Source organism: Hyaena hyaena, unplaced genomic scaffold, assembly GCF_003009895.1.
Source record: "Hyaena hyaena isolate Hyena2069 unplaced genomic scaffold, ASM300989v1 scaffold_417, whole genome shotgun sequence".
NCBI lineage: Eukaryota > Metazoa > Chordata > Mammalia > Carnivora > Hyaenidae > Hyaena > Hyaena hyaena.
Window position 1 is genome coordinate 749,589 of NW_024081050.1, and position 13,551 is coordinate 763,139.

Sequence of the window (13,551 nt, forward strand, 5' to 3'; positions counted from 1 at the left end):
TATAGGCCTTCTTTTGGGTATGTTTGAAGATCCAGGAAGTCAGACTTTTTCTGATCTCTCAACCTTGAGGTGAACCAGTGGGATGAAAACTAAAGATGTTATTTTTGTTTTCTATGTACACTTTCTAAGAATAAGAGGGATACAGTTTGCATGAAGTAATCAAGCCTGGTTGCTTTTCACCAAAACATTTGAAGGCAGAAAAACAGATCTAAATGGTGGATGATTCACAGTTCTAATAAGAAAATCTTTGTAAGTGGATGGGAAACATTTTCTAGGCCACCATGAGTCTGTCCTCACTGTTGGATTTTCTTTATATCAATTTTCAGTTGAATGGATAAGACACACCTGCAGAGGTTCAGGGGTCACTACTGTAAGCATACATGAAGGAAGATTTCTAGTTTGGGAGGAAAATTTTGCCTCTCAACTAGCAACTCTAGTCAAGTATATTTTAACATAAATTTTAAAAAAATATATGTATAAGTAAATAGAGCTAATGAGTAGTGCAAATTTATTAAAGTAATTTTGTGATTTTTAAAAATTAGATATCATTTTAATATTTCAAATCTCGAGCCAGTTGTCTTAGATTGCCCAAAGAGAAAGAATAACTATGTTGTTCAAAATGAATAAAGTATTATTCATAATATTGCTAGAAGTATTACTACATTACTAGTAACTGCCTGGAAGAGTCAGATGGAGTAGTTGCTCTTTCACTGGTGGAAATCTTTTTTTTTTCTTTTCCTTTCTCTTCTCTTTGTATTCATAAATCCAAATGGAGAATTCAGATCAAATGTAAATCAGATATTTCTAACTTATTTTGAAAAGTGTTTTAAAGGAGATGGAGCTGTTAGCTTTTAACAACTTGATAGTTGGATAATTCATTGGATAGCTTCATTGACAAGAATTAGCATGTCAGGAGCATTTGGCTAATCAATTTTTTAGCTATACTGCGAATGGGTTTTTTATAGAATTCCTGGCATCCCAGCAACTCAAGGGCTCTGACCACGTGCCCTCATAGCAACCCAGGAAAAAATCTGGAGCTTTATCTTTTTAATCCTCATACCACCCCTGTGAGGTAGGTAGATGGTGTATTGCCCCCATTTTGTAGATGAGGAAACTGAGGCACAGAGAGGTGAAGTGACTTGCCGAAAGTCACACAGTGGTGAGTCCATGACAGAGTCAGCAGATGTTTGTTTCTTCAGTGAGAAATAGAAACCAGGACTGTTAAATTCCTAGCCTTCTGCTTTTTTCACTCCTCTCTAGACTCACCAATCAAATTTGCATCAACGGACTTTGTGTCTTAAGTTTCTCTTGGAAGGCGTAATTGCAGGAATTTTGCCTTCTTTCCCAGATGGATGGAATTTTAGTACCCTTCCCCTTTGTGTTATTTTTGGCTCCAGGCTTCTTTTGTTTTGCTTTCACCTTTTACCGTTTTGGCCAGACTCTTTCATATAACAAACTACAAAATAGCACCATTGTACTAAAAAAACAGAGTTTTACATACTGTTTGTGATATATCTTGTATTCTTGATATGCTAAATTTACATAGTGCTCTACATGGAAAAAATAAAAAGAAAGAAATTACTAATCAGGTTGCACACTAACTCATCATTTGAAGGAACCATTGAGAGTTTGAGACTTTCTATGCTTAAAACATATGCCTAAAAATGATTGGCCTCAAACCGCAACTACTTGCATTTTTCTTAGCAAGATGTGAAAAAATAAAGCTTTGTGTCTAAAATAAATGCATCCAACTTATATTTGGTACAAATGCTACAGATGGAATCTTTTGGGTTAAAATCTTTTGGGTGTGCTACTTGACTGGTTGTTGCTGCTCTTGAGGAGGCCAAATTTGGCAAATATAAAGATGATGAAGTGGGAGAGGGGGTGAAGATAGACAAACAAGATTATCAGACACTGTAAAACAAATGGCCTGTGTTGTGTAGAAAGAAGTGCAAATAAAAAAAAATTAATAAACCACTTAGACAAGGCTGCTGAATGAATGGCTTCAGCAGCCAGGACTCAGAGACAAATTTAGTGCAACTGGATCTATACAACGCCCATGCATTTGTGGCTCTTGAGAGGCAGGGACTAAGAAATATATATATATTTCTTTTTTTCTCTATAGAACATTATTGATAAAGGATCAACAGCAATCTACCAACTCCAGGACCATTTTTGCAAGGTGCAAAGCTTTTAACAATCACTCCTAAAGACAATGTTGGAATGTTTACTTGCGTTATTTCATTGGGGGGAATGCCCATCTTTTGAAATGTCATCAAACTTATTTTTTGGTAGGTCATCTGGTGTTTATCAGGTAACTCATACAGAGCAAAGGATCCTTCCAGTGGCATGTCATTCTTCACAATTCAGGAAGGTCTTCCTACATTCTGTAGTTCTTGTTTCCTGCACTCCCTCTACTTGCGTTCTTCAAATGTACTTCCTAAAAATAAAAGAGGAAAAGTGACATTAACTTGAAGAAGTTTTATGTACCCTACCCATCTATTTTTAACACGGGTCCTCAACATTTCATATTTTATGCCTCATCAGTCAATCTCATAGAGAGCTTGGGTCTGTTTTTTTCCTAAGAAAGAAGTGGATAGGCCTTTAGTTTTTAGTTTAGTCGAACCTCACTTAGGCTACATAAAAGTAGCCTGGTGTCATGGGGACCCCACATTGCTTTGTAACCATAAATAAATATGTTTCTATTCATCTGCTGCTATCGCAGATTTGTTGACAGGAAGGAGATACTGAAAAATCAAGAATTCTGGCCTGTGCCATATTTCCCCAGTGAGAGAAAAAGAAAAAAATTTTTAAAAAGGAACACATTCTGGGGTCCTCCTCTGTTATTTTATTGCATTTTGTTCTATTTTAATTACCGCAGAAAGGAGACATTTCTTCTTCATTTTTTTCTTTTTCTCCTTTGAACAGAGGGAGAGTTTTAGGAGTAGAAGATTGGGAGGTTTTATAATTGATTTAGAATCTGTAAATCACAGACATACTGAGCTAGGTTCAGATCTTGGCTCTTCCATGTTTAGTTATGCATGAACTTGTGCAAGTGGCAATCTCTTATGTGTCAATTTCATCTATAAACTGGCATAATAATAGTTCCTATCTATAGGATTAAGAATTAAAGAATCAATATATAAGTAGACATAATAGGTCTGGCACATGGCAAGCACTATGTAAGTATTAGCTATTTTTGTTAGTAGTATTATCATTGTTATTGTTATTATTTACTCATTATTATTATTTTTTCATCTTCATTGGAAAGTCACCCTTCCTGGACTAAAAACCCTGGTTCCTTGCTTTGGTGCTACCATTCACTTATCAGGAAACAATGTTGTTATCCAAGAAATATTGAGTTTTGCTTAAAATAGAAGCCCTCTAGAGACCTGTTTGTCTGTTCACTGTTACATCCCTATGTCCAAAACATGCTTGGAACATTGTGGTTGCTCAATAAATAGCTATAAAATTAATCAAATGAATGACTATAATGGACCCTCTAATAATGTGCAGAATCGTCATTATACTTTTCCTATAGTTATTATTTTATCCATAAATATATTTAAATAGCAAAGTTTATTTAGGCAAATAAAATGTGAATTAAATCCAGGATGCAGTGGCATTTGCATGCATACACATAAGGTGCTTCTTCTCTTGGTTTCACATCTAGCCAGGAGGACCTTAAAGGAGGACATAATGAATAGTTATTGGTACAGAGTGAGGTTCAAGAATCCACAGTACCCCTTTTCCCCAGAACATGCTTTCATCATGACCAAAAACAAAAGTTCTTACTATGGTGTCTGGTATCTCCAAATTCTTCCTTCTGGCTAAGGTAATGACCTCTCAACCCAATCATTCTTAGGAACTTAGAGGTCATTATAAGGACCTTGGAGATTGCTCAGACCTGAGACCTGCAGAGTATGAGAAGCTGGGACAAAATCAACTACAATCCCTGAAAATAATACCTTTGGCTAAGGCCTATAGGGATTTGGTAATTTTTCTTACACATATTTTCCAGCTCTACCTGAACATTAGAGTTATCACCAAGTCTTTCAAAAGCTAGTTAGCACTTTGTAAATTGGTGGTCAATATCCTTTAAAAAAATTTTTTTTATGTCTTTATTTTTTTTATTTTGAAAGAGACAGAGAGAAAGCAGGGGGTGGTTGAGAGAGAGGGAGACAAAGAATCTGAAGCAGACTCAAGGCTCTGAGCTGTCAGCACAGAGCCCAATGCAGGGCTCGAACCCATGGACTATGAGATCATGACCTGAGCCAAAGTCAGAGACTTAACCCATTGAGCCACTCAGGTGCCCCATGGTGGTCAATATACTGTACTGACTAAATGGAAGGAAGATAGCATCGTTGTATAAATATGTTTATTAAAATAACTAGCTCAGTAGCCATCAAAAAACGCTTGTGGGAGGAAGTTTGGCATTTGTATAGGATAGCTTGAAATGCCATCTGTTTAAACTCCTGGCATTTTCCCCCCAAATATCATACAACTTTACCAAGTCCACTGAATGTCCATATGTTGCTATAGAAAACATCTACTGCCATGGGGCACCTGGGTGACTCAGTCGGTTAAGCGTCCTACTTCAGCTCAGGTCATGATCTCATGGTTTGTGGGTTCGAGCCCCGTGTAGGGCTCTGTGCTGACAGCTAGCTTGGAGCCTGGAGCCTGCTTCAGGCTCTGTGTCTCCCTCCCTCTCTGACCCTCTCCTGATCACACTGTCTCTCTCTCAGAAATAAATAAAACATTAAAAAATTAAAAAGAAAAACATCTACTGCTAAGCTACCAGTAAGTTTGTATTCCCAATTTTAACATGTTATTCTGCTTTTTAGGAATTCTCCTGAAAAATGGAAGAAAGACAAATGGGGCTACAGAGTAGGATCATTACTGTCCCAAACTCCTTGAAACATTTCTGTTCAATACTCATTGGACCCTGCTAATGGTAGGTGGCTTATCAAAACCCCCCAAACGGCTATTATTAAAGATACCACCACTCTACCAAACTGCTAGCCAAATAACATGTCTAGAAATATGCTAACTTGAATTTGCCTTTTTTTTCTGTTTAACAGGCATACCAGCTTGGAAAAGAAGGTTTTTAAGAATCTGGATAATGCCCATATAGGAAAATGCTCAAGAATGAAGTAGTAACAAATTAAAAGAAAGCCATAGGAGGTGTTTAATCTCCTCTCTTTCTCTTAAACCAAATTAATCCCAGATTTACAGAAGAAAAATATTCAGGTATCTTCTATACTTCCTTCTTCAGATTCATGAAGGTGGTAGCAAAAAGGATTGAAGTTAGATTGATCAATCATATAGGTCTTATCCTTTCCCCCAACAGAGAGGTTCTTTTTGTTTTCTCTCAAAGCAGAGGTGTAAAGTGTCAGTCTGAGCACAGGGTTATCATGGCCAATTTCTTCTGGGCCTGTTTCGGCATTGCAGCAAAACCATGGGCAGAAACTCACTTGAGTAGAGCAGACACTGCTCCAAGCAGCATGGTTCCCATGCACACACGCGTAAGGTGGAGGACATTCAAAACCAGCTGGGATGTTGTCTGGTTTGCATTTGGCTCTCTTCCCAGGTTCTCACATGTGACTTCTTTTTTGCAGACAATGATGGTGACAAAACAAAAGCACTCAGGGATTTGGTCTCTGTCACATCTGTTGCTTTGCTCATTGTCTTAAGTTAATTACGCTGGCCACACTTAACAATGGGCAGCAAGTGGAGGCATGTTAGAAGCAGCCAGAGCTGGCACCCACCTTCAATGCACTTCTTGAAGGGTTATGAAACTGTCCTACATTCAGCCAAGCAAAAACTTTTCACTTCAACAGCTTGTCCAAGACAAACAAACCAGCTGAAACTGTTTCTAGTATGCAACTAGACAGATTTTTGAAAGGAAAACAGTAGTGAGTAAATACTGTTTCCTATTGACACCAGGGAAGGTAAGATTATTAAAAAAAAAAAAAAAGGTTGGTCCTCTAGCTCACTCATGTTGGTTGAGAAAATTTATCAATCTGAAGAAAATGTTAACCAACTTATTAGGGAATACATTTCAGGGTCCTAATTTGTGATATCCATTATAACACTTTGTGTACCATGCACAGATATTTAGGAAGCTAAAAAATGCCCTGAAGTATTGCATGACATTCACATTCTCTCATTTTCTCTTGGCTCTTATCCTATCTCCTAGCTTTACAAAGGAAAGCGATCCATAAACTTTTTGATTAAAAAGATCACTGAGAGCTAATAACAATGGCAGTAACAGTAACCTTGATTAATGTTTGCAGACACTTTATAGTTTACACAGTAATCTCCAGTAAGGTGATATTATTTCCTTCAGTCTCATTTATAATCTGAGGCTTGCTAAGATTTGGTGACCTGCTTGAGGTCACATAAGAACAAGTTGATAGACCTAGGACTAATAATAAAAGAATTTATTATTTAAAAGAATTTTTTAATTTTTTTTTTTTAATTTATTTCTGAGAAAGAGAGAGACAGTGTGAGCAGGGGAAGGTCAGAGGGAGGGAGATACAGAATCTGAAGCAGGCTCCAGGCTCTGAGCTGTCAGCACAGAGCCCAATGCGGCTGAACCGTGTGATCATGAACTGAGCCAAAGTCAGATGCTTAACTGACTGAGCCACCCAGGAGACCCAGGAATTTATTATTTTAATAGGATAATTCTATCACTTGGGGGCTGGGCACTATATTAGGTATGTTAATTGCATAATTGCATATATTTTTCTTATTTGATTTTTCTAGTTCTCTTGGAGATGGATACTATGTCTTGTCCATTTTATCTATAAGGAATCTGAAGTGTAGAAAAGCTAAACAACTTGCCTAATGTCTTATAAGGAAGATGTGACCATGGTTGGGATTTGTACCAATTCCTTATGATTCTGGAGCTCATCAGTTAGCCATTCTACCATATTCCTTCCCCAAAAGATAACACAATATCAGATGCTTCAAAGTCCAAATCTTTTCCCAATAACAATGATTGACAACATTATGAGCTGCCTATGATCCCAGATGGTGCTTGGTGTACGTTTAAAGGTTAAGGCAAGACTCTAAACTAAGGGGTGGGGTGCCTTCCCTTACCACAAGAGTGAGTTGGGCCCCATTTCTATCATTATTGATAGAAATCTAGTAGCACAATATTCAATTAGCAAGACTGAACCCTGTGGATATTATAAGCCTTTCTTTTTTCACTGCCTATCTTTATGAGATTTTTGCCTGAGAAACAGTATCTAAAAGAAGGATGATAATAGTCTTTTTAAATTTCAGAGAGGAAGTAGTGATGTTTCCAATAGGCTATGTTTCCATCTCAACTACTCCAAACAAGTAAGTACTGTGTGACATAAAGTCTAAGAAAAGCCTGGCGCCCTATAAAAAATGCTGGGAAATTATTGTCCAGCATGGAATATCAGCAGCCTATTGTATAGCATAAAGTCATAATTCATTATTGACCTTCTCTTAAAAAGAGCAAAGTGAGGGGAAAAAAGATCACATAATTGCAAAGATCACCCACATATCAGCTCTTTACCTGTTGAAAAGGACATGCTCTAGCTATTTTGCTAGTTTGGCCTGGAGACACGTGAGATTGTGGAGAGCGATTTAGATATTTCAGTATCAACTTTGATATCTCTTTACTTCAGGGAATCACAAGTTCAAATTCCATGAGTGTTGGGTCAGCCTTTCATCTCTGGGAGCCAAGAGAGTAAGTGTCATGCGATCTACTCAATGCTTTGGGGTGTGACTTTTAAAACCAAAGGACAAAGGTGCACATTTCAAGAGACTGGTAGGACGGTTGCCTCTTTAACAAAGTGAAAGGTATATAGACTGGACACAGTGTCAGTCTGCTCAGACTCTTATTTTTTTTCTAGAAGTTACTCCATCCTACTTTTTCTGTGATTGTGATGGTAATGGCCATTTTTTCCAATATGACCCTTTCCTCTGGCCATGGGGAATGGCCCAGAGCTGGCACCCCACCGAGTGCCAAGACTGAGTTTGGTAGGGATAGAAGATAGACCCATTCCTGGGAAACATGAGATTCCTTTGTTGGCAGACTTTTAGTTCAAGGACTTCCTAGTGGCTTTTCTGAATCTTTCTTTAGACCATATGACAGCACAGGGCACTTTCACCCAACATTCTCTCTCCCTCCCCTTCTCTTTCACTTGGGGTTAGACTTGCATTGTGTTCTGAGGGCTTGCCCAGGCTTCCTGGCTCCTCCCCTATTTCCTTTCACACTGGTATTTCCCCTAATTAATCCTACTCATTTAGCTCAGTCTCATCTTTGTTTCCCCAAAGACCTGGGCTTACATACCTCGTTTGGATCCCATCTCCCCACATAGGAATTAAGGGACTTTTGACAATCACTACATTGTTCTCTCCTTTTCAGTTTCCTCTTCTATAAAATGAAAGAGTGCAGTAAGAGCACCCACCTCATACTGTTGTTACAAGTGTATGTGTTTACCCTTACACATTTACCTGGCATAGCTATGTGTGCAAGAGCCTACTGTTTCAAGGGCCCTTGACTTTGTTCCATTCTGTGAACTCATTTATTACCAACATCAGGCTCCTCAGGCTTCTGTGCTATCAGAGTCCATTCTGCCTCTAGCTTTATTAGAGCATTGATATGCTTGCTGTAAATTATGTGTGTGCTTGTTTCCCCACTAAAAAGTAAGCTCCGTGAAAGCAGGTAATGTGGCTCCTTCATCTCTCTATCCTCCCCATAGGCACGGTGCTTTGAGCAAACATAGCAAACCAGGAAATTCTTGCTAAATTGTTTAAATTTTTCTGCAGAAGTAGTGCAATAGAGTTCAGGCCAATAACAACCTTTGCATGGCTTCCTACTTCTACTGTGCTCTCTACAGGGACAAACAGCACAGAGCCGCCTCCTGTTTTGCAATTTACAGTTAGTAGGTTGTGGTACAAGAAATATCAATGAAAAAATGTAGAAAAGAGAGTGAGGTGCATGGTTAACACAATGGAGTCCATCTTGAGTATGGTTTCTGGTCTGGACACTTGTTGGAACAAGACCTTGGCAAGACATTTAGCCTTACTCAGCCTAAGTTTTTAAATCTATACAATGGGGATAATTTTAGTGTTTACCCTAAAGGATAATGGTGAAGATTAACTGAAATAATTTACTATAACCCTTACCACAGGGTTACAACAATCCAATTGATTGTCACCTAATAAATACCAGCTATTCTCACTGCCCACCCCCGACCCCCCTTTTAATAATTATTGTTGCCAAAGTGGATCCCATGGCAGGGTGCTATCCTTTCTCTGGCTGGAGAAAGGGAATTTACTTATTGGGTGCTCAGAGCTACCTTGAGTGCTAGGATAGCAGATGTATACCTCTTTCTTTTTTAGTGACTGGTGTCTCCCTAGGAATCCCCAAGATTTAGGGAATTTATATTTGTCCCATAATTATTGACAGATTATCCTGATTTAGCAACTTACTTACTCTTCAAAGGATACCACCTGACTCCATTTAAATATTTCTGTCTGTGATGTAAGAAATCACTACCAAAATACCAGTTTAAAAACCTGGGGAAGGGGCGCCTGGGTGGCTTAGTCGGTTAAGCGTCCGACTTTCACTTAGGTCATGATCTCGCAGTTCGTGGGTTCCAGCCCCGCGTCGGGCTCTGTGCTGACTGCCAGCTCAGGGCCTGGAGCCTGTTTCAGTCTGTGACTCCCTCTCTCTCTGACCCTTCCCTGCTCACGCTGTCTCTCTCTCTCTCTCTCCTAGAAAAAAAAAAAAAACCTGGGGAAAAAAGAAAAAAAAATAGTGTTGAAGGGTATTTTCCCTCATTGGCAAGAGGTTTTTATGTTGCCTTTAATAGTCTTGAAGGATGTTGTAAAACACTTCAGGGTTCGGCTGCTTAGACTGTTGATTTTATGGACAGCTTGTATAAGCTGTTTGTATTTATGTTACATTTTTAAATTAAAAAAAAAAAGTTTAAGCACACTATCTTTCCCAGAAGGAGTTGATTTTGGAATTGCTGAAAGGTTCAAATGTTGTGGTATTTTAAAAAGTGAAACCCAGATTCTAGCAATTTCATTGATATGTGCTAAAGATTCAGCACATTTTTACCTAAAAACTGGATTTGATTAGCTTTTTTTTCTCTCAAGCCTCCAAACTGTCATTGTTTCATCTGATGTACAACTTATGCCGGGGTATTTAAAGTGGTGTATATAGTGATTTATATTACAGTGTTCTGAGGCCCAGGGTTGTATCTTTCAGTGTCATTTCAACACCATAGTAATGAGTTCATAGGATCAGTAGGAAAGGGTGTTGTCCTCCTCATTCTTTGTGTGTGTGACATATCTGGGCAGAACACTGAAATGCTGTGTTCTAAATTTTCCTCCTCACTGAGTTGAGAGAAATTTTGGAAGTTTGGAAGGCTTGTCTGAACTTTTAGGATGAACAAAATAACACTATGACAAGTTAAAGTGATTTGCATCTGTTTGAGGTTGATGGGAGCCTTTCAGCATATAAAAGTAAACATACATGGTGCCAGCCGGAGCTTTTCCAAGACAAAGAAATGGCACAAGAACAATTTATGTGTGTATACAGTTTTTAGAAATCATAATTGCTTCATTGTGCCAACATCATCTTTACCTCCATCCTAATATTCATTTGAAGAAGGAAGCATGTCATTATTTACAGAAAGACAAACCAGAGCATCCACTAGTGGCCTAAGTCAACTGATAGTGACAAAGTAACAGTAATAATGCTATATATTTATTGATTCATTCATACTTTTCTTATTTTCTAGTCCTGCAATGTCTCATGAAACTACTCAAGCATACTACACTCACACCATGACATGAATATTGCATACCCCCAAGTCTATAACAGTCTAACTGATTAGGAATTCTTGTCCAACCATCAACCTGCCATGATCTTGCATCTAATCATTTGACATTTTTGGCTTGCCATAATTGTGATCTATGGCTAAGAAAAGAGCACATTATATTTTCACAGATGGCAGAAGTGGTTGGTCTTTTGTTACTTGACTTCCTAGAGCTGGCCAGACAGAAAGCCCCATGCAAGCATTTATATATTTTACACAGAATTTTATTAAAACTTTTGGCATATGAATCTCATCTTGGAAGCCTGGGCCACTTGGTCAGTTTGGGTTTGATGTAACATCTCTTGGTCTCTCATTGGGAACTTTGGGATTATTTTCTTTTATTTAGGTTTTTAATGTTTTTATTTTGTTTCTGAGAGAGAGAGAGAGAGAGAGAGAGAGAGAACAGGGATTATTTTACCAGACAAAAGAGTTGCCATCATGTGCAGCCTTTCATAGGTCTTACTTTTAACATCCCACCTTCTTATAGAAATTCTGACCCTACCAGTTAGAGGAGCCAATGAGGATGGTATAAACAATAGTCACCATCTTTTCAGACTGACAGTGACACATGCCTACTCAAATAAATGTATGTTCCTTTATCTGATCCAATGGGAGCAAATGTGTATGCCTATGTGAATTGAGGTTAGAGGTTTATGGTTACAGAAGGGGAACATGATGAAAAGAGGAACTTAATAGTTTTTGCCAATACCCCCAATCTTTAATAGAAACAGGGGAAGAGAATGCTGGAACAAAGACAGGCTGGATGCAATGACTTTTGTGCTAGGTCAAGAATTAGACCCAAAAGTTTCTAAAGTTGCACATTGGTTCTGTGTGAAAGTTCCTGTTTTCCGATCTACAGAGACACTCTCTTTCTCTGTAGATCAGATTGGAAGTGGTTCAAATCCGTGGACCTTGAGATACAACAGGAAGAAAGCCAACTTCTTTCTGCCCCTTCAATAATGTTCCCTTTATTTCCTGAATAATATTTAATTTAGGACTAAACCTAGGTCTTTGAGAAGACAAAAGGATAATGTGATTTATCCTGAAAGATTATTAGTTTTCACATAAGAATTTGCCTTCACTGAAATAAAAGCAAAGAAACTGCATTTATCTATACTTTTGGAAAGTGATTCAACCCATATTTCCTAGTGATTGCAACAATGCTAGAACACACAACTATAGAAACACACACACGTGCATGCGGAAGAAGTAGAGAAAAGAATCCCTTTCTTCTCACAGCTATTTTCTGTAGCTAATTACAGATTGTAAATTACCAGCAAGGGCATTTAAAATTAAAATTAGTTGGGTGTACCAACAAGCATTTTTATTTCTATCAAACTTCTATCAAACTTCCACTGTTTCAAAAGAGTTTCCTGACCAAAGGGTCTTAAAACTGTAACCACATTACTTAATAAAATAAAGCTAGGAATTTTCCAAAGTGTTTTCTAGCTCTTGTTACTTATCTAGCAGTAGCCCATCAGATCTGTAATTGAGCTTCTAGTATATGGTGAGAACTTTTCTGGCCGTTCTCAAGAAATATCAGATATGGACTCACAGACCCATTGTCCCACATCTCACATAATTTCCCTGCTTTCCCTGCTGTTCTCAATTTCTGTTTCTCTGTTTTTGAGATTAAACATAAGTCTGTATTTCTAAATAATCTCTTTTCGTTTTTGGATAAAAATGAGGTAGCACTAAAAGGCATTACAGAGACCCATTAAAGATGAACCCCCAATGTCAGGGAAAGGTGCTCAAATTTCAGTTAACACCCCGAGGATGGAGAAGCTGATTTTGACCTGGAAGTTTGGTGTCCATTGAGGAACATTTGCTAACCTCACCTGCTCCTTTAAAAGTGTATTTGTCTTGCTTATTAGGTCAGTAAATATTGTCAATAATTTTCAAAGAAATCTGGTAGCTGGGCTTTTATTCATTTCGATGAGCTTAGAACCTGAGAAATTCTTCACTGAAAGAAAAGCCAAAACCTACCTATAATTTTGGAAAATGATTCACCCAAAATTCCTAACTTCATAAAAGGGCATTCTGCTGCTGCTTCACCTAAAACAGTTTATCTTCTTATTGCTACCAAAGGCTTCCATTTTAATGTCAAACTATCAAATTTGTCTTTGGATTTGAAGTCAACTCCATGTTACCTAGTAAATAGAGCAAAAGTCCTATTCCCTACATATAGACAAGTAAAAAGAATAGACTTCATCTTTCCCCATGGATGCTAATAGACTTGAGAAATTGCAAAATGTATTACTTAAGAAAACATTGTTTCTTGTTGGTGATTGGTGGGAAGGAGATGGTTGGGTGAAGGGAGGGGCAAGGGTCTCTTTGAGGACACTTTTTTTTTGCTTCTTTTTCTACCCTTACATCCTAACAGCACACACATTCGAAGCTGTATGAGCTTTTGTTTGTTTTCAAGAGATGTTTGAAAGAAGATCAAATGCCTGTGAAAGGCACTGGATCGGCAGCCCTAGAAACTGAAATGTCCCGGAAGCTGTGTGAGCCCGGAAATATCCCACATTTCTATTTACTTTGGCAGTTTTACTTAAAACTAGTAAAAGCTGGAGTTCATGCTACAATTAAATTTTCCTCAGGCACCATGAAATGAAAACACATATTACATTTGATTTTAACTGGTTGAGAAAAATGGTGGTTTTCTGAAAGTTCATTCTGT

General features: G+C 38.0%; 1 protein-coding gene across 1 annotated transcript in view; it reads right to left on the bottom strand.

Annotated features, from left to right (window-relative positions):
- Nucleotides 1-1,940: 1,940 nt before the first annotated feature.
- The window catches only part of IGF1 (insulin like growth factor 1), a 74,377-nt gene continuing 62,766 nt past the window's right edge, over nt 1,941-13,551 (bottom strand). Inside the window, exon 4 of the mRNA XM_039252488.1 lies at nt 1,941-2,440. Within this exon, the coding sequence (XP_039108419.1) occupies nt 2,381-2,440 (60 nt within the window). The 3' untranslated portion in view covers nt 1,941-2,380. The remainder of the gene's footprint in view (nt 2,441-13,551) is intronic.